Genomic DNA, 18269 nt, shown 5'->3' with positions numbered 1-18269 from the left:
AACAGTGTACGAGTATCTCTTGCTTAGAGAGAAAGAATAACATGGAGAAAGGCTTGGGCATCTCCTCTTCTCTCTTCCGTTATAGAATCAAAAGAGAAGAGGGATATAGAGGAGATTTGAGTGGAGAGAGAGAGAGAGAGAGGGTGTTTGCCCTCTACTGAAAGGGTCTATCCAACGATAGTTTTTTTTTTTTTTTTTAAGTTAATTGATCCATACATTTCAACATTTAAGCCAGTCTCTTTCTTGCAACATCAATTTAATCCTTGAAGGCTACACTAGAGCATATAGGGGTGTTCACGGTCCGGTTCAATGCGGTTTGGAGAAGATCGCAGACCAAACCAGTAAATTATGGTTTGAGAAATTTCTAAACCGAATCAAACCGTTTTGTATGGAAATCAAACCAAACCGTTCTATTACGGTTTGGTGTGGTTTCTAATACAGTTTGGGGACTTTGGACCATTTTATGGTTCTTTTGGGCTTAACCCAATTAGAAAGCCCGAATAGCTCCCCTAAAAATTAAAACTTAAAACTTTTATTTATTATTTTATTATAAAATAAAAAGCATTATATATTTATAATTTTATACATTCCATGTAGATATATTATATATAATGTTTATATATCATATATTCATACTATATATATATGTATATAAAATTTCGATTTACGATTTATGGTTTAATTCGGTTTATCAAATTCAATAAACCAAACTGAAACCGCAAACCACAATTTAAAAAATTCTCAAACCAAACCAAACCATTTATAGGTATAAATCAAACCAAATCAAAAATTCAGTTTGATTCGATTCGATTTTGCAGTTTGAACCGTATAATGAACATCCCTAATAGCAAATGCAAGATGTGGACCATTGGAAGCAATTTAGAAATCTTTTGTGAATTTTACGGTTTGAACCGTATAATGAACACCGCTGATAGCATATGCAAGATGTGGACCACTGGAAGCAATATAGGAATCTTTGTGAATTTTACGATGTAATTCTCAAGTGAACCAAACTAGTGTGCCTTCTTTAGTTCTGGTAACACTATTTTCTTGTTTTCCTGTGGATTTTGGCTTTGTCGCTATTTTGATGTATTTGGATGACATTTATCATTGTCCTAGATTCTGTATAAAGGTGTTTGGTCAGGAATCCTTTTGTAAATATAATTCACTTTGGGGTAAGGCTTTCTCCTATCTTTATTTTCTCTCTGGACAACTGAAGTGATTCGATTAATGGACGTTCTGGCATCTTATATAGCTCCGCAAAATGGCTCAGATTTTGCTTCATGGGTCAGCTTCACACCACGATCTAAGCTATCCTTTGGACATGGTGGGTTTTTTCTCAAGTAATTCCAATTAGTCAAAAAGTAGTGCTTAGGCATTCAATTCTGGGTTTATGTGGATCTTAAAATTCCTAGGGGTTAGTTATTTGAATTTTGCATAATAAAGATGGAATTCTACTTCCACTCTGTAATCTGCATGTACCCAAAAAGAATAGATACTCCAAGTCCTAGTTAGGCAAAGGGAGCAAATAATTATGTGCATTTATCTCATTTCATTGCTTTCTCCACATGCTCATCTGGCTGAATATCCACCTGAAGATATAACTCTTATGAATTAATATCATTTGTTTATGATGTTTTTCATTGGAGCAGTGGTTCTTAATGATACCTCTCATCAAGTGCTATCAAATCCTCTAGATATGTCTCGTACATTTCAATCACTGGAGTATTGTACCCACGCTCACAGAATTTTTTTTTTTTTTTGTACGCTCACAGATGAATGAAGTTTGTCAAAAGATTAATTAAACAGCATACTAACCCATGTTGCATAGAGTAAATTTTCAAATTCTCTCAAACCGTCCAATACTCCAATCTACTAGCTTGACTTTAAGGCTTGGAGTAAGGTAAGCCCAAAATGAAACTCAGAGAGATGGATATTGTGCCATTTTCTCCTACGAAATTTCTCCTCTACATTTAAGAAGAGCACATGCATATATCCAAGTCATTTGATCTGTAAATCCCTGTCTGAAAATCAAATCAATTAAAAAGAGGAAAAAATAAAAACTGAGACAGCAGAAATCCATCAATATGACGCTAGGTTTTTAAACAGGGCCATTCAAAATCTCGTGGAAAAGGTAAAAGGGCGAATTGAAAAAATTGTAGCCAAAAGAATCCCATTAATGGAGAAAGATTAAATGATTCCCGAGTACGTATCAAACTCTAAATAAATTTATCAAAATTTTGTTGCATTGCACAAAATCTTTTTTCCCACCTGGAGTCGTAATTTTGTGAAAATACAAGGCATCAACAGCTCATTTGAAGATGTAAGAGGAATACAGGCTAACATAAAGTTTCTAATCCACTCACTTCAAACTTACTAAAAGAAACAATTAAGATAAAACAAAGGTGGAACAAATACATGACTTGCCAATGTATCCATTGAACAGACAGTCTATATGACGGATAAAAAAGTTTGCCCTCTTGTCCAGATGTCAGGAGATGAATCAACCAAGCTCCACACCTAGCTGAACCACATGCCTACTTAATCGCACATAACCAGGGAAATGCCTGCAATAAAAGATGAAGACAGACTCAAGCTGCTGTAAGGGGTGAAAAGAAAGGAAAATACAAAGCAATTAAGGATTATAGGATAAACCTCTTGGAAAACCATAATCCGGCTTTGGGGGTCAGAAGATGACTCACCCGCACAGGCAAAACTAGTGTAAAAATCCACCCGTTTAATCTTACACAAGCATGGAAATACCTATGAAGAAAAGGAGCAGGCAGACAGAACATCAAGCCGCTAAGTAAATGTAAAAATCAAAACACAAAACAATAAAGATCAGGATGAGAAAACCTCTGAATGAAAACTTTGTCAATCATCTAGATAGTAATAGGACCCAGCAGTTTTTTGTTCCCGATCCTTTGTTGAATCCAATTTGTTTATTCGTGGTCGATAGTTAGTTGGGTCCCGTCTAAATGTAATATCCAGATGCTGCACAGGAACAAGGTTAAATGAGAAGATGAGTTGTCATGGAGAAAAACAAAAGAAACAAAATAAGTTAGAAATACATGAGACGTGGAATATAAATATCACAATAGAGGAACTTTATAAACAAATACTAGCATCAAATAAAACATGAATCCTTCCTTAAACCTGTTAAAAATCATCCCAACCTATCCAACTCTATTCCAAACAGTAATCTAATCTTCCTTAAGTACAGCTTCAAGAAACAAAAGGGACATACGAATACAAGGATTGAGGCTTACAGATAAGAAAAGGTTCATCCCTGTCAACAAGGATTGTGGAGCATTAGCACTACAATCCACAGATGGTTTTCCATCGTAAACAATAACTCTATCTGCCAGATAAGTTGCCATTATGAAGTCATGCTCAACAACGAAAGCAGTTTTCTTAGCGTGTAGAATAAATCTCTTGATAACTTTAGAAGCTACGATACGCTGCTCTGAATCAAGATAGGCACTTGGTTCATCTATCAGATAAATGTCTGCAGGCTGCATAAATGCCACCAAACAGTGTCATCTACACTTACAAATAAGCAAACTAAAATTTCCAAGTATTTGGACCAACAAATATATCTTCAACATTTCAGACCAATTTACACAATTCTGAGCAATATGCTTCCAAAATCTTTTACTGTACTTTTTTCATTTTTGGGAAGGAAATGAGAAAATATATACTTGTCATTTAATTAATTGGATAATAAACAAACTATGGTGAAAATTTTGTCAAGAGAAACAATTAATTTCAAGACTAGTTCCAGCCAATAAAGATTGATTAAAGATAAAATTATGAAAATAAAAGGACCATTAACCAGTGTTCTCAACCCAATGTTGACCCAGATGGTCAAACTGCTTGAACCGTCACCCAGTCAAGATTCCAGGTCCAATTTACATGAAACCCATCTTTTCGTCAAAACTGTTTACCTGTCAAAAACCGTCCAACCCAGGTGGTTGAACCGTTGATGCGTTTGACCCGGTCACTGGGTCATGGGTTGCACGCTTAATGTATGTGCAAACTTTCAGAGGCCACAACTTTGCACTTCGATGTCTAATTGGGGTGATCTTTTCTTATTTTGGACAACTTTTCAAAATCTATGCATCCAAAGGCACCTTTGACTCCTTGCCCGGATATTTCTTGACAAAAAAAAACCTTTTTTGGCCTCAAATTTAAACTTTTAGCATTTTTTACAAATAAAAAAATAAAATTTGAATTAAAATATGTAAGTTAAATATAAAATAATACATATATTACATGTAGAATATAATTATACATTATTTATTGATAAAATAATAAATGCATACATATGTATGTACGTATGCATATAATGTGGCACTGTCTAACCTGTTCAACCCAGATGGTCAAACCAGTGACCCACAACCCAGAGGGGCAAAAACGGTTCAGCCTCCAGGTCAGTTCAACCTCTGGAATTTTAAACAATAAATAAAAGAGAAGCTACAGGTATATAAATGCCTGAAGAAACTCTCAGATCAATACAAGCATTAACATGTACACAACCTGCACTTAATATAGATACGTTTTACCAAGTGAAATCAAGTTTGTAGACTATCAAGACAACTAAGAGTTCACCAACCTAGCTTATCTTGCTTGTAATCTATCATATCCCCAAGAGGGACAGACTACTTGGGAGTTGGGCTAGTAGTCCTGTTGGACCATAACCATTCTCCCTGGAATGTAGCACTATAATGACAATCCATTCCAGTTACAGGGATAAATATAAAAAGAATAAAAAATAAAGTGCATTTAGCAGTTGTCACTTACAAAAGACAAATTAAGAAATACAAATTAACTTATTTTTCTTGCAACAATTTGATTATATCTTGATTGCTAGATCTAGCTAATTCAAAATATCTATCATAAGAATAATTGCAATATCAATGATAAATACCTACTTAATCATAAAAACTCATATGCAGATACCAACGAAAAACCTTAACAGAAAAAAGATTTCCATACCTTTCCAAGACATAGGCATAATGCAACCCTTTGCAACTCCCCACCAGAGAGATTCACAACTTCCTGATCCATTAATTGCTCAATTAGAAGGGGTTTCATGACATCTGATACAAACTGAGGATGCATATATGAATCACGGATCTTTTGATGTAACAAGTTCCTGACTTTAGATTGAAATTTCGGACTGATTTTCTGTGGCTTGTAAGAAACATTGAACTCAGGTATTTCCACATCAGAACCCTCCACTACATCGGGCTTCAATAAACCAGCCTGTAGTTACAACAAGAAAAAAAAATAGTTGGACCCAATGTGCAACTTGAATGAGAAATATAAAGAAATAAACACTGACACTAAAAAACCTTTGGAATTAGTTGGCAAATCAGGATTGTAATCAGTTCAATTCTTGATGCAAATTCAATATGAAAAAATACCGTAAAACAAGAAGAAAGAAAAAAGGGAGAGAAAGAGAAGAGAGAAGAGAAAGATGAGAGAAAGAGTGTTGGATTTAGTTGCCGCCCCACTCAGCTATTTATAATAACATCAAAATATAAGACAGCAATTATATTACTGCCCCTACTGCTTACATAAGCAAATAACTAACAAAACTAGCATTACTAACAGCAGCCTAACAACAAATATAAAGTAGGAACTAACTAACAGCAGCAGTGGGGACCACAATAAATAAAATAACAGCAATATAACAGCACTAATTATTGCTCTACATCTCTACAAAATTAAAATAACTCAAAATGCATACACAAAACATCCAAAACAGCTAATAATAATTCGCCAAGAAAGCATACCAGCATGCGGATAAATGTTGTCTTCCCAGTCCCATTCTCTCCCAGCATTACAATAATCTGAGAATCAGTAAATTCACCCTCAAGCACACGAAGCTTGAAATTTCCCTGACATTTAGTCATGGTGGGGTATCTATATCGTGCATATGTTTGAATCTCCTCAGCATTTTCTTGTGGAGTCTCAGCAACCTGATAAACAGAAAAAGGTAAACATAACATAATAGATAAATCAATGATATAACACACACACACACACACCCAAGATAAAACATTTTACCTTAAATGTAAGAGATTCATCTCTGAACCTTAGATTCTCTGTAGGGACAAATCCAGCCAAGAAGATATTAATTCCTTCTCTAACGGAGAAAGGAAGGGTCACAACTCCATATGCTCCTGGCTTCCCATATAGGCAGCAAATGAAGTCTGATAAGTAATCTAGGACACTCAGGTCATGCTCCACAACGATGACATAGCTGAAAAAGGAAAAGAGAAAAGGCAATCACAAATCTATCAATCTATGCATGAAGGCACTAGAGAAAAGTGTGTGAATAATAGTAGTAAGCATATAACATGTTGAAGCACATAAAACCTGTTTGGCTTGAGCAAAGATCGGACGACTTGTGCAGCCTTAAGTCTTTGTTTCACATCAAGATAACTAGAAGGCTCATCAAACATGTATATCTCCGCATTTTGTATGGCAACAACAGCAATAGCAAATCTTTGGAGTTCTCCACCTGATAAATCACCCACATTTCGATCTATAACCTGATTCAGGTCAAGTTCTTCACAAAGTTCTGACTTCATCTCTCTCTCATCCTTTTGGTCAAGCACCTGACCCACATTGCCTTGGACTGCTTTTGGAATATGGTCAACATACTGGGGCTTGATGATTGCCTAGTGAACAACAAATTAAGTAAATTACAAGGAACAGGAATATTTTTTTTTCTTGTATATAGGACAAAATAATGATGAGAATAACGAAAAGCATCAATGTTGAAGATGAAAGTGGTTAGGGAGCAAATGAAAAGCATTAAGAATTTCAGGACATTTACTATCTAATACTTACACATGAGCCTCCGTTATGACCATAGAACAAGACAATGAAAAGAAACATCTTTGTCTTTGCAAATTTATTATCATGATAGGGCTTAGAATAAAGGTAGCAAAAAAGGTACAAAAACAGATAAATTTTGACAAATAAAGTGACATCTCAGAGCCTGGTGCCCACCAAACTGGTTCGTTTCTGGTTATCCCTGCCATTAGACTCATTCCTAAAGAATCAGCAAGGCCATTAGCAGATTTGGGAACCTAACTGAATGAGCAGTTCAAGTTCGGAGCTGGAGCCTTTACTTCTCTTATTGGAACCCTCTTTCCCTGAAGAGACAGTCTTCTTCAACAAGTAGTTTAGTCCATCCTAAAGAATAAAAGCCTGTTTGAGCCCTTGGAGGACAAGAGGTTCTGCTCTCAATGAATGTCCTTCCCCTGCTGGCTTCAGTATCTTTTTCCCTTTTATTATCACCACTGGTCCTCAGTATCTTAGCAGTATAGATCTTGCCAGTCCCTCAATACAGTTGCCACTGTAGAGATCGTATATCATAAGCCTGGGAGTATGGTTATATTTGTATTATAAGCATTGTATCATATGTAATGTTTTAGATCTCTTCTCTTTCTTTGTTACTATGAAGAGCAGATTTGTCCTTTCAGCTTCTTGTAACATGTTAATATAAACACAAGTCTTTCTGTTAGACAGTCTTGTATGCCCTTAGCTTCAATCGGATTTGATGTACTTTTATTATTTAGTGGAAATAAATTAAAGTGCATGTTTGATTCATGTTGTTTGGTGAAATTCTGTGTAAGACCCTAAAACTAGACACTTATAGAAACTTGTGTTAGTTTTAAATGTTCACAGCCATTGGATGAGTCTGGGGAGATTTATCTTGCCAAGGCTGATATTGGTGAGCCACCAAGTGTTGGGATGGCTTGTTTCGGCCATCAGGGTAAGACCCAAGGCACATGCAGTATGGGATTGCTTGAACCCTTGAACCGGACCAGATTTCCAGTATTGCCCTAGACCTTGGAGACAGATGGGCAAAACTGGAAAGTTACACCTGACCCCTAGACTCGATTATGATACATCACTAGGTGTCGGATCGGACTGTCTTTGATGTGTCAATCAGTGAGATCCTTAGTGGGGGTCAAAACCTGGACATGTTTGGGCAGCCTGAGAATTCATCTGAGTGAGTGGTCATAGTGACAGGATCAGCCCCTTTGTCGAACAATGGTAATGATCGGGAATGCACTCTCTCTGATGGAAACCAAACTGTCGGCAGTTGATTTCAATCGTTGGAATTTTGTTTTGCAAAATTAATATATATATATATATATGTATATGTACGGTTTCAAAAGATTTGCAAAAAGTTTTAATTCCCGGAATCCATGTGAGTGGAGAGTGCGGCACTGTTCCTTGCAGCCGAGAGAGAGGTCTTCTACTGTCGGGCAGTGCTTGATCATTAAGGGCTGAGAGGTTAAGTGTAAGACCATTTAGGATAATACCTGATGGGCTAATCTTGCACCTGCCCACAGTCCCTAGGTTTTTATAAGATGGCTTGGCCCAGGGACCACTTAATGTAAGTGTTGGGCCCATAGGGTCCATGTGATGGGCTCAAGGGGGTCACTGAGTCTTTTAGTGAATTTGGCTGGGTCTTATAATAAAGGCTGGGCCGAACCCATGTGGCTGGTGTGTAGATCAATGCTTGGGTCCCACGCCATACAAAGAAGCCCAACTGGGCAGCAGATTGGAGACTGGTTAAACACTGAACACCTAATGGGCCAAAAGCCCATTTCGAACTGGGCTGATATGATCACCTGTTCATGGGGCGAATCTGAGATTAATGTTAGTAAAAGGATTGGGTCTTTAACCTTATCCACTCTAAGAGACCAAATTCAAATTAGATTTGAATCTAGTAACCTCCTGATAAGATCAGGAGTTAACTAACTTAATCTGTAGATAGGATTAAGATTAACCCTATCCAAATACTGATTTGGATTGGGATAACTCCCAAAATATGGGGAGTTTTCTTAATCAAGAAGAAAGAGGAGAAAACCCTAGGAGAAATATCAGATTTAGAACTAAGGGTTTGAGCAAGCAAGAAACACATCCTGCAAACTGAGATTTGATCTCTCACAGTCTCCAGAGAGAAGAGACAGTTCTGCCCTCTTCGTCCCTGGACTTTTCCTCCTTCAGCCGCCGCCACTCCCTGTTGGAAGATTGGATCTTTGCAGCAACAAGAAGTCAAGAAATCAGTTCTTGACAATAGTCTTGCAAGAAAGACAAAAGGATTCGGTGTTCAAGGTTTCCAGAGGGTTCTTGTGAAGAATCCAGTGTAGGACGCACCCTGCTGGTTCCGTTCCATCCACAGCTGTGTCATTTTCAGTAGGAGCGGATCTTGGTTACTTCTTTGGGCGTGAACACCAACTTTGGGAGATATTATTTCTCTGGATCAGGTATAATCCTTCCTGTTTCCTTTTGGTACAAATCTGGTTTGTTTATGGTTCAAGTAGGATCCTTGAATAAAGTATTCTAAATTTAGGGAATATGATTCCCAGTTGGAAGAAGGTAGGAAATTTTTTTTGAAATTCGCCCCCCATTCCGCACTCTTCTTGGCGTCCATTAGATGGATCCTACCATTCTTTCACTTTCTTGGGCATGTGTGACGGAGAACACACCCTAAAACCCTATTCTTGTCTCATTCGAATGGTTCTGACATGATATCAGAGCAGATTCATCTGACATGGGTTTGATTCTTGATTCTTGGCATTCAAAGGGAGATTTAAGGACTACATATCAACATTGTGTACTTCTCTGCAAGGCTTTTTGGAGCTGTTTTGATCAGTACAAGGCTTCGCCTTTTTTCTCAGGAAATCACAGGTCAGATCTGCATTTTCTTTTTCTCTCATTCGGACCATTGTATCTGGCTAGGAATCTGGATTCAGTGTCACCCTAGCCTTCCCTTTCAGACTATTAGATCTGATCTTGCTTTCAGTCTTAGGGTTTTGAACTTTTGATCCCTCTCTTCCTGTTGACAGTGCTGAAAGTTAACTCATTTGGACTGGTACTTACCGTTCTTGGTTATTTGGGGATTTCCTCTAGAAAGGTGATTTCCTCTAGAAAACTGCTGTAATGGTTTTGGATAGTAGAGAAATACTACCAATTAAGTTCAATGGAAGTAATTATGCATTATGGAAGTTTCATTTTGAATATTTTGTGGAGGACAAGGTTTGTGGGGCGATATTGATGATTCAATACCTAAACCAAATAAATTTGATGGCAAGGGGCTGAAACAATGGAAAATTGACAATGATAAAATTGTCTTGTGGGTTCTTGGATCGATTGAGACAGATATTGTCATTCCAATGAGAGGTCAAAGAATGGCTAAGGAGATGTTTGGTTATATGGAAAAGGTTTTATCAGCAAACTACTCTATTAGGCAGTACAAAATTGAAATCTTCTCCTACAATAAGGGGAGAAGAGATTATAGGAATACCATGCTGGGTTTGTAAACTTGTGCACTGTATGAATTGACCCATCTAGGAGAATCTTTGACAGGTTGCTATGTCAAAGAAATGAAAGATCCTTTTGATAATAGAAGGATTATACACTTTCTCAAGCACTTGAGCTCTGGATTTGAGGTGATTAGGTCAAATATTTTGAGTAGGGGCACTACACCTAATCTTGAATCCATCTTGGGAGACTTCTTAGAGAAGAAACAAGAATGCTTACTCAGTCTACCATAAATGGGAAGCATGACACTGGTGCTGAAATTGCCTTTCTTGCTAACAAATCCAAACCCAAAAGGGACTTGTCTCAGGTTCAGTGTTACGAGTAAAGGAGTTTGGCCACGTGGTTTCCCACTGCAAAAAGAACACATGTACCTACTGCAAACAACGACATATTATCACTGAGTGTCCCACTCGGCCACCCAAGGGACACATCAACCCCAAAGAAGAATCAGCACAAAGCCTATCAGTCTACTCTTGGGGGTCCAGATGATACACCTGTTTCTTCCCAGACATCAACTAAGGGAGAGTCCTCTAGTGTTCTGATTGAGGAGAAGATGCGGCAATTGGTATCTACTGCAATTTCTTCTGCATTTTCACCCATTGGTCTGTCTGGTAAGTCATCACCTCAATGTCCCAATTCAAGGCATCTTTGAATAATTGATTCAAGTGCCTCTAATCATATATGACAGGGGCATATTCTGGTCAATTTCTTAAACCTTCATCCTTTACTAAACACTTCATTACAGCCAATGGTGAAAAACTTGAAATCAATGGATGTGATGCCTTGACTCTGCTTACATCTACTAACTAGTTCTCGTTTTCATCTCCCTAAAACCCTTTTTGTCCTGAAACTTGCTACTAGTTTAATATGTGTTGGTCCATTGGTTGATGATGGTGGCATTTGTCTCTTTTTCCTCTGATGGTTGTTTAATCCAAGATCGGCACACTAGGACAGTAAAGGGGAAAGGGCATAGGCCAGGCCAGCTATTTGCTCTGGAAGTCAGGAAGAAGACACCATCTACTTCACCTTGCTTTCTTTCTAATGCTTCTATATCTGATATTGTTTGCAAGTGGCATCTTTGGCATATACATCTTGGCCACCCTTATCTTAAGAAACTTGAGTTCTTTTTTTGTATCAGTTGCCTATCTTCTAAATCTACTACTTTTGTTAATGCTTTTTTGATATCTTTTGATGGGATACACAATGGAGGTAGCCCATCCCCCAACCCAGGTGCAAGCGGGATTTGATCCCAAATCTCTGCTACAACAAGCAGGAGACCTTACCAACCAGCCGATTGGCACCTTGCACTACTTTTGTTAATGTTGATAAATCTTGTATTACATGTTGCTTGAGTAAGAGTATATATTGTCATTTCCTTCTATTGCTAAACACTCTACTATTCCTTTCAGTTTCAAGTTAATACATAGTGATGTTAGGTCATCTCCTATAACTCCTAGACTGGGTTACAAATATTTGTTCTTTTCATTGATGATTGCACTCGATTCACTTGGATCTATTTTTTTTGCACAAAAAATCAGATGTGTTTCCCTCATTTAAAATGTTTCAGGCCTTGGTTAAGAATTAGTTTAATGCTATCATTGGTACTTTACTTTCAGATTCAGGGGGGAATAATATGATGGGGAGTTTGGAGAGTTCCAAACCTATTTGAAAGAACAAGGAATTATTTCTCAACGATCATGACCAGGAACTCTACAACAAAATGGGGTTGCAGAGTGTAAGATAGACATATTTTGAGTGTTGCGAGAACCCTCCTCCAAGATTCCCATGTTCTTACTTCCTTTTGGGTGGAGGCGGCCAACACTGTTGTGTATTTCATGAACTTAATCCCATCTGTTTTTTATAACACCTAACCCTTTCAATGCTTATTTCATCATCCACATAACTTTTCATCACTTCATATGTTTGGATGCATTTGCTTTGTTCATCTTCCACCTCATGAATGTACTAAACTATCTTCTCGATTTGTCTTATGAAGGGCATATTTCCCTCAGCTTCTAGTAACATTTGAATGATTCTGACAGAAACACCCGATTGGCCTGAGCATAGTTGTCAAGGCGATGCCTAGGCGACAAGGCACCCTTGGAGACTCGCCTCACCCAATCGCCATAGTTTTCAAGGCGCCAAGGCGAGGCTAGGCGACCATGGGGTGCCTAGGCACCTAGCCCTCGCCTAGGCGATGGAATTCTTGCCGATGGATTTCTACCGCTTTTGAACTAGTTTTTTTGGTTTTATGTATTCTGCACTTACTTTGTACTTGTATTTCTTGCAGTGTTGCTTCAAGTAGGCAAAACAATATATTAGAGTTACAATTACAAGTTAGAAGTTAGAACTTGAAAGAACTGAAGGGGGTGGAGCCCTTATTTTAGATCAACAATACATAGGGAACAAATACTAAAATAAAAGAAGAAATGAAAAAGAAAAGTAGGGCCGGACCCATGTTCTAGACCCAGAAAAGCTGGTGAAAAAATATTTAAATAAAAGAAGAAAAGAAGGAGCGGAGCCCCTGTTTCAGAAACAAATGATGAGAACAAAAAAAGGCTAAAAAAATGCAATAAATTAAGAACAAAAGAAGGGGGCAGAGCCCCTGTTCTAGACCCAGAAAATCTGGTGAAAAAATACTAAAATAAAAGAAGAATATGAAGAATAAAAGAAGGGGCGGAGCCCTTGTTCCGCCCCTATTTTAGACACCAATAATGAGGAAAAAAAAAAGCTGGAAACATGCAGGAAAATTAAGAACAAAAGAATGGGGTGGAGCCCCTGTTTTAGTCCAATGAAATGATTCAAAAACTTGGAGAAAAGATACAAAAAGGAAGAAGAGAAAAATGGGGTGTAACTACTGTTTTAAAGCAGGAAACAGAGAACAAAATTAAGAAGAAGAAGAAGAAAACTGATTAACTCACATTGACTTTAGAGGACTGTGTGGGAACGATGGAGGGCTGTTGTTCTCCTCTTCCTCAGTTCGATTCTATTGTCAAAGTGAAACCCTCGAAGATTACTTTTGTTTTACTTTCCTCAAAACAAAAGCATGATAACATGCAATAGGTTCTATTATAAAAACTAAAACAATCAATAAAATATTATATATTTTTTATTTTTTATTTAATAAATATTTATGTAGTATATATTTGCTTCAGCCCCCTACGCATGCACCTAACATAGTTGGCGTTTGGGTGATGCATTCTTTGAAAAGCGCCTAGTCGCCTTGACAACTATGCCAGCCGCCAAGCAGTTTTCCATATTGTATAATAAAATACTTTTATATTGTTATTTTTTTGAGATTATAATTATAAAATAAACATTATTAGAGAAAAATATTCATTTCTTCTAACTGCTGTATTGAACCCTCAATGACTTCAAAATCTGAACCAATAAGTAAGGGAAGAACTTAAAATTTTGTCTAATCAAGAACCAATAAGTAAGGGAAGAACTTAAAATTTTGTCTAAGCAAAATTTTCTTCTTCTTCCACCTTTTCTTTTCTTCTTTTCCTATAACAAAAGTAGGGGTTCAGCCCCTATATTTTTTTTATTTTCTTTCCTTTCTTCTTTTTCTTCTCGTAAATATGTTGATTTTCTGGACTTAAACATGAAGTTTATAATTTTTTTATGAAAATTATGGATAGTTATTAAAGAAGTTGGTTATGGGACCTAGGGAACTACCCTAGGATATGTGATTTTTACTTAAAAAAATCCATCGCCTAGGCAACTAGGCGACAAGGTGCCCCCCTGTCACCTAGCCTTGCCTTGGCGCCTTGAAAACTATGGGCCTGAGTTACCAAGATAGCACCTAACAAAATTCAGTTTATTCTTCGCTATCCTCTTAGCAAACCCACATATATGCATACATTTTTTGGGTAAAAAAATAAAAGGGTGATTTTGAGTAAAAGGGTAGAGGATTACTGCAGTTTTGAGGTGGAGTCCAGTTTTCTTTTGTTGTTAGGCTTATGCCTATGTCGTTTTCCTGCTGGGGTTTAGTGATCTATTGTAAGAGTGTGTAGAGTTATTTTTTTCTGAATTTATTTTGATGGTAAGTTGTTGATTCAGGCTGGGGGGGGGGAGGATTTCTGTGTTGCCATTGGTTCAGCAAGTTGGGTTTTGGATGAGTCTTGGGGTTTAATTGTTAATTAGGAGGGAGACATGGGTGGAATTGAAGTTTGTTCTTTTTTCTCCTCTCCAGTGACCCTTGGTCACCTTTCTTGTAACACTTTCTTTTTTTCTTATAATAAAATATTAGGAGAAAAAAGAAGATTACAAGGAAAGTGACCTACGGCCAAAAGTCACTGAAGAGAAACCACAAAGCAAAACCACAATAATTCCACAGACATCACCATCAAAGCAAAAAAAAGTATACAACCAGGTAATGAGACACCACAATCAAAGCAAAAACAAGAAACACATCCTAGACAACAACCCCAACAATCTACCCCACAGCTTTAAACTCCAAAAACCGCACAAGAATAATTAACAGCTCCTCAGACACCAACACCAACCAACAAGCTAAACCACAAACTAAAGGTTAACTACCTCTTCAACCAGAAAATGGAAGCCCTCACAGTCCCAAAAATCCTGTGACCCCCCATAACAACAATCAAACCCTTTAGCCCTTTAACACTTCCCCCACTCTCCATCCCTTCACACACCGACTAAATACTGGAGGATGAATTTGGAAAGGTAAGTTTTTAGATCTCTCCTCTTCTAATTTCATGAACACCCTCTTCTAAAAAGCAAATGCCCAATTTCTTACCCACTTCAAATTCTTTTCAACTACCCTGTTGAGATCCATTTACTATCCATCTGAAATACTTATACCAAAGATACCTCATCCTAATCAGTTTCCTCCACTAATCTTTTTTCCACCTCATTTTCTACCTCATGTCTAGAGAAACAAGAAAGAGAAACTAAAGAAAACAATAGTTGGAGAACGTGGTGAGACATGGAAAAAAGATGATAAAGGGCAAGAGGAAGAGTTTGATGGAGAAGACTAGAGGTATTGTCTGTAGTAGGAGGATGGGGGGGGGGGTTGAAGTTTGGCGCTTCTGATGGAAGGGTTTTACGTCTCATACGTCTTTGCTTTTGTGTTTGTTTGCCAAGTAGTTGGAGTAGCTAGTTTGTACGAAGGTGTTGCCTTAGCAATGGTTGTCATCAATATTTTTTTCTTCTTACTAAAAAAAAAATCTAACCCAACATCCACCCTCAATCTTGTTTTAGCATCTGAATTCTGATCAGCTTCTTTCTTGGTCACTTCTTTCTAATTTATCAAGATTCATTAGGTAAATAAGTTTTCTTGAAGATAAAATGAAGAAAAATTATTGAAAAATAGAACAAAGTATAACTTAGGTGACAAGGTGTCACCACCCAACATACAAAACTGAGTTCCAAAAAAGTAAAACACACACATACAGCTCTTAGGTAACATAAGTTGACCAACCTCATGGTTGTTCATTGGGTAAAACCAACAGAGCTCTTCAAGGATTTCTCAACAGATGACTTGCTTAGGGATGGAACGCAATGGCAGCTTCCTCAACTTCTAAACTGGTCATTCAGGAAACTTGGCCCCCTCAGTGGATCAAAACATTAAGCTGAATTTTGATGGGAATTCGTATTGTAACAGTTGAAAACAGCCCTCTTGACGTATAGAACTGCTTGAGATTAGATGCAAAACCAGAAAACAAACAAGAGAAGATTAAGAAGATGAGAGAGAGAGAGAGAGAGCTGGCGGAAATGAGAGTTAGAGAGTGAGAGGTTCGAACTAAACCTCCCTCTAGCACTCTAAAACATTTTATTAATTTAATCTTTGAATTATTATAGAGAAGTTCTTGGGTGGGCAAGAAATTACAAAAACAGAATATATACGAGTATGGGCCCAGAATAAGGCCCATTACAGAGGAAAACATAAACATAACATAGAATGACAGCCTATGGGCCATTCGGCCCATCTCCTCTACACTCCCCCCCAAGCTGAACATAGATGTTAATCATGCCCAGCTTGCCCATGTCATGTTGAAGCCTTGCCTTGGAAATACCGTTGGTGAGGAAATCTACCAATTGTCCTTCAAAAGTAATGAATGGAAGACACACTTCACCGGAAGAGACTCTTTCTCGAATAAAGTGTATATCAACCTCAACATGTTTGGTTCTATCATGTTGTATTGGGTTGTGAGCAATGTTAATGGTAGCCTGATTATCATAGTACAACATCATGGGTTTGTCATGATCAATCCCAAGTTCTTCTATTAAGGACCTTAGCCACAACAATTCAGAGACTCCATGTGCCATGGCCCTATACTCTACTTCGACGGAGGATCGGGCCACAACTGATTGTTTCTTACTCCTCCAAGAGACAACATTACCAGCCACCAGACTGCAATACCCTAAAGTAAATCTTCTATCATCAATATTTCCAGCCCAATCAGCATCAGTATAGGCTTCAAGTTTCAGATGACCATGATTGGTAAATACAATTCCTTTTCCTGGAGAGCCTTTCAGATTGCACAAAATTCGTTATGTTGCTGCCATATGAGTATCTCTAGGAGCATGCATGAACTAGCTAATACAACTGACAACATACGCAATATCTTGCCGAGTCATGCACAGGTACAGGAGCTTCCCAAGAAGTCTTTGAAAGACCCCTTTATCTTCCAACAATGTTCCATCCGAAGCTGAAAGTTTGTAACTCATATCAACGGGAGTAACAGCTGGTCTAGCACCCATTTTTCCAGTTTCAGACAGCAAATCAATGACATATTTCCTCTAGGAAATAAGAATCCCATCCTTGGATCTAGCAACTTCTATGCCAAGGAAGTATCTCAACTCCCCCGATCCTTAATCTCAAATTCTGTACAGAGGAAAGACTTAAGGGCCCGAATGCCTGAGGCATCACCAGTCACTATAATGTCATCAACATACACAATGAGATACACTGCTAGAGATCCACTTTTCTTCACAAAGAGAGTATGATCTGACTATGTCTGAACATAGCCGAATTTATCAAGTGCAACTCTAAATTTCTCAAACCAAGCTCTAGGAGACTGTTTGAGGCCATAAAGTGATTTCTTCAATTTGCATACATTTCCTTGCATATCTTTCCCATACATTCCTAGAGGGAGACACATCTAGACCTCCTCATGTAAGTCACCATTCAGAAATGCATTCTTTACATCCAACTGATAAAGAGGCCAATCAAAGTGAGCTGCCAAAGAAAAGAGAGCCCTCACAGATGTCATCTTGGCAACAGGGGCAAAGGTCTCCAGGTAGTCAATCCCATATGTCTGTGTGTAGCCTTTTGCAACAAGACTGGCCTTGTAACTCTCAATAGTCCCATCAACCCTATATTTAATGGTAAAGACCCACTTGCACCCAACTAGATCCTTCCCTTTAGGCAAATCCACAACCTCCCAAATATCATTTTTGTGTAGAACATCCATTTCAGACTTCATGGCACCTCTCCATTATGGAATCCCAAGAGCTTTTGACACAGACCTAGGAATGGGGTTAGAAGCAACTAAAGAGAGGTAGGCAAAGTATGAAGGAGAAAGTAGATCATAAGAAAGGTGTTTGGAAATGCAGTGTGCAGTGCACTTCCGCTTTCCTTTTGTAGAAGATCAAGACTGTAATCAGTCTTGAATCCTAAAAGGTTTTAGGTTTGTAAAACAGATGAGAAGATGAGAGAAAATGAGAGAATATAAGAGAAGCAAGAGAACACAAGTTGCTGAAAGGAGGGACAGATTCTAACACATCTGTCGCCGCCACTTCAACTTAATATTTATATGTTATGCTAGTTACAGGAAAGGACACATCTGCCCTTTGTGTTTACATCATAACACTTAACAATATAAAACTGAAAAGTAAATAACAACTAGAATAACAGAACTAGAATAACAAAGAAACATAAC

General features: G+C 37.8%; 1 protein-coding gene across 8 annotated transcripts in view; it reads right to left on the bottom strand.

Annotated features, from left to right (window-relative positions):
• Positions 1 to 2210: 2210 nt before the first annotated feature.
• The window catches only part of LOC148873583 (ABC transporter E family member 2-like), a 41773-nt gene continuing 25714 nt past the window's right edge, over positions 2211 to 18269 (bottom strand). For 4 of the 8 annotated variants that reach the window (XM_088963708.1, XM_088963712.1, XM_088963710.1 and 1 more), the window contains 8 exons: positions 6388 to 6692; positions 6076 to 6271; positions 5802 to 5987; positions 4999 to 5268; positions 3270 to 3515; positions 2857 to 2994; positions 2656 to 2763; positions 2211 to 2567 (listed from right to left, as the gene is read on the bottom strand). In XM_088963708.1, the coding sequence (XP_088819834.1) occupies positions 2875 to 2994; positions 3270 to 3515; positions 4999 to 5268; positions 5802 to 5987; positions 6076 to 6271; positions 6388 to 6692 (1323 nt within the window). In that variant the 3' untranslated portion in view covers positions 2211 to 2567; positions 2656 to 2763; positions 2857 to 2874. The remainder of the gene's footprint in view (positions 2568 to 2655; positions 2764 to 2856; positions 2995 to 3269; positions 3516 to 4998; positions 5269 to 5801; positions 5988 to 6075; positions 6272 to 6387; positions 6693 to 18269) is intronic. The other 4 variants (XM_088963709.1, XM_088963715.1, XM_088963713.1 and 1 more) reach the window with 1 other exon arrangement.

This window comes from Nelumbo lutea, chromosome 1, assembly GCF_056320005.1.
Source record: "Nelumbo lutea isolate HS-2025 chromosome 1, American lotus-T2T, whole genome shotgun sequence".
In the NCBI taxonomy this organism is placed as follows: domain Eukaryota; kingdom Viridiplantae; phylum Streptophyta; class Magnoliopsida; order Proteales; family Nelumbonaceae; genus Nelumbo; species Nelumbo lutea.
The sequence above is the reverse complement of the archived record's forward strand: the minus strand, read 5'-3'. Positions and strand labels throughout refer to the sequence as shown.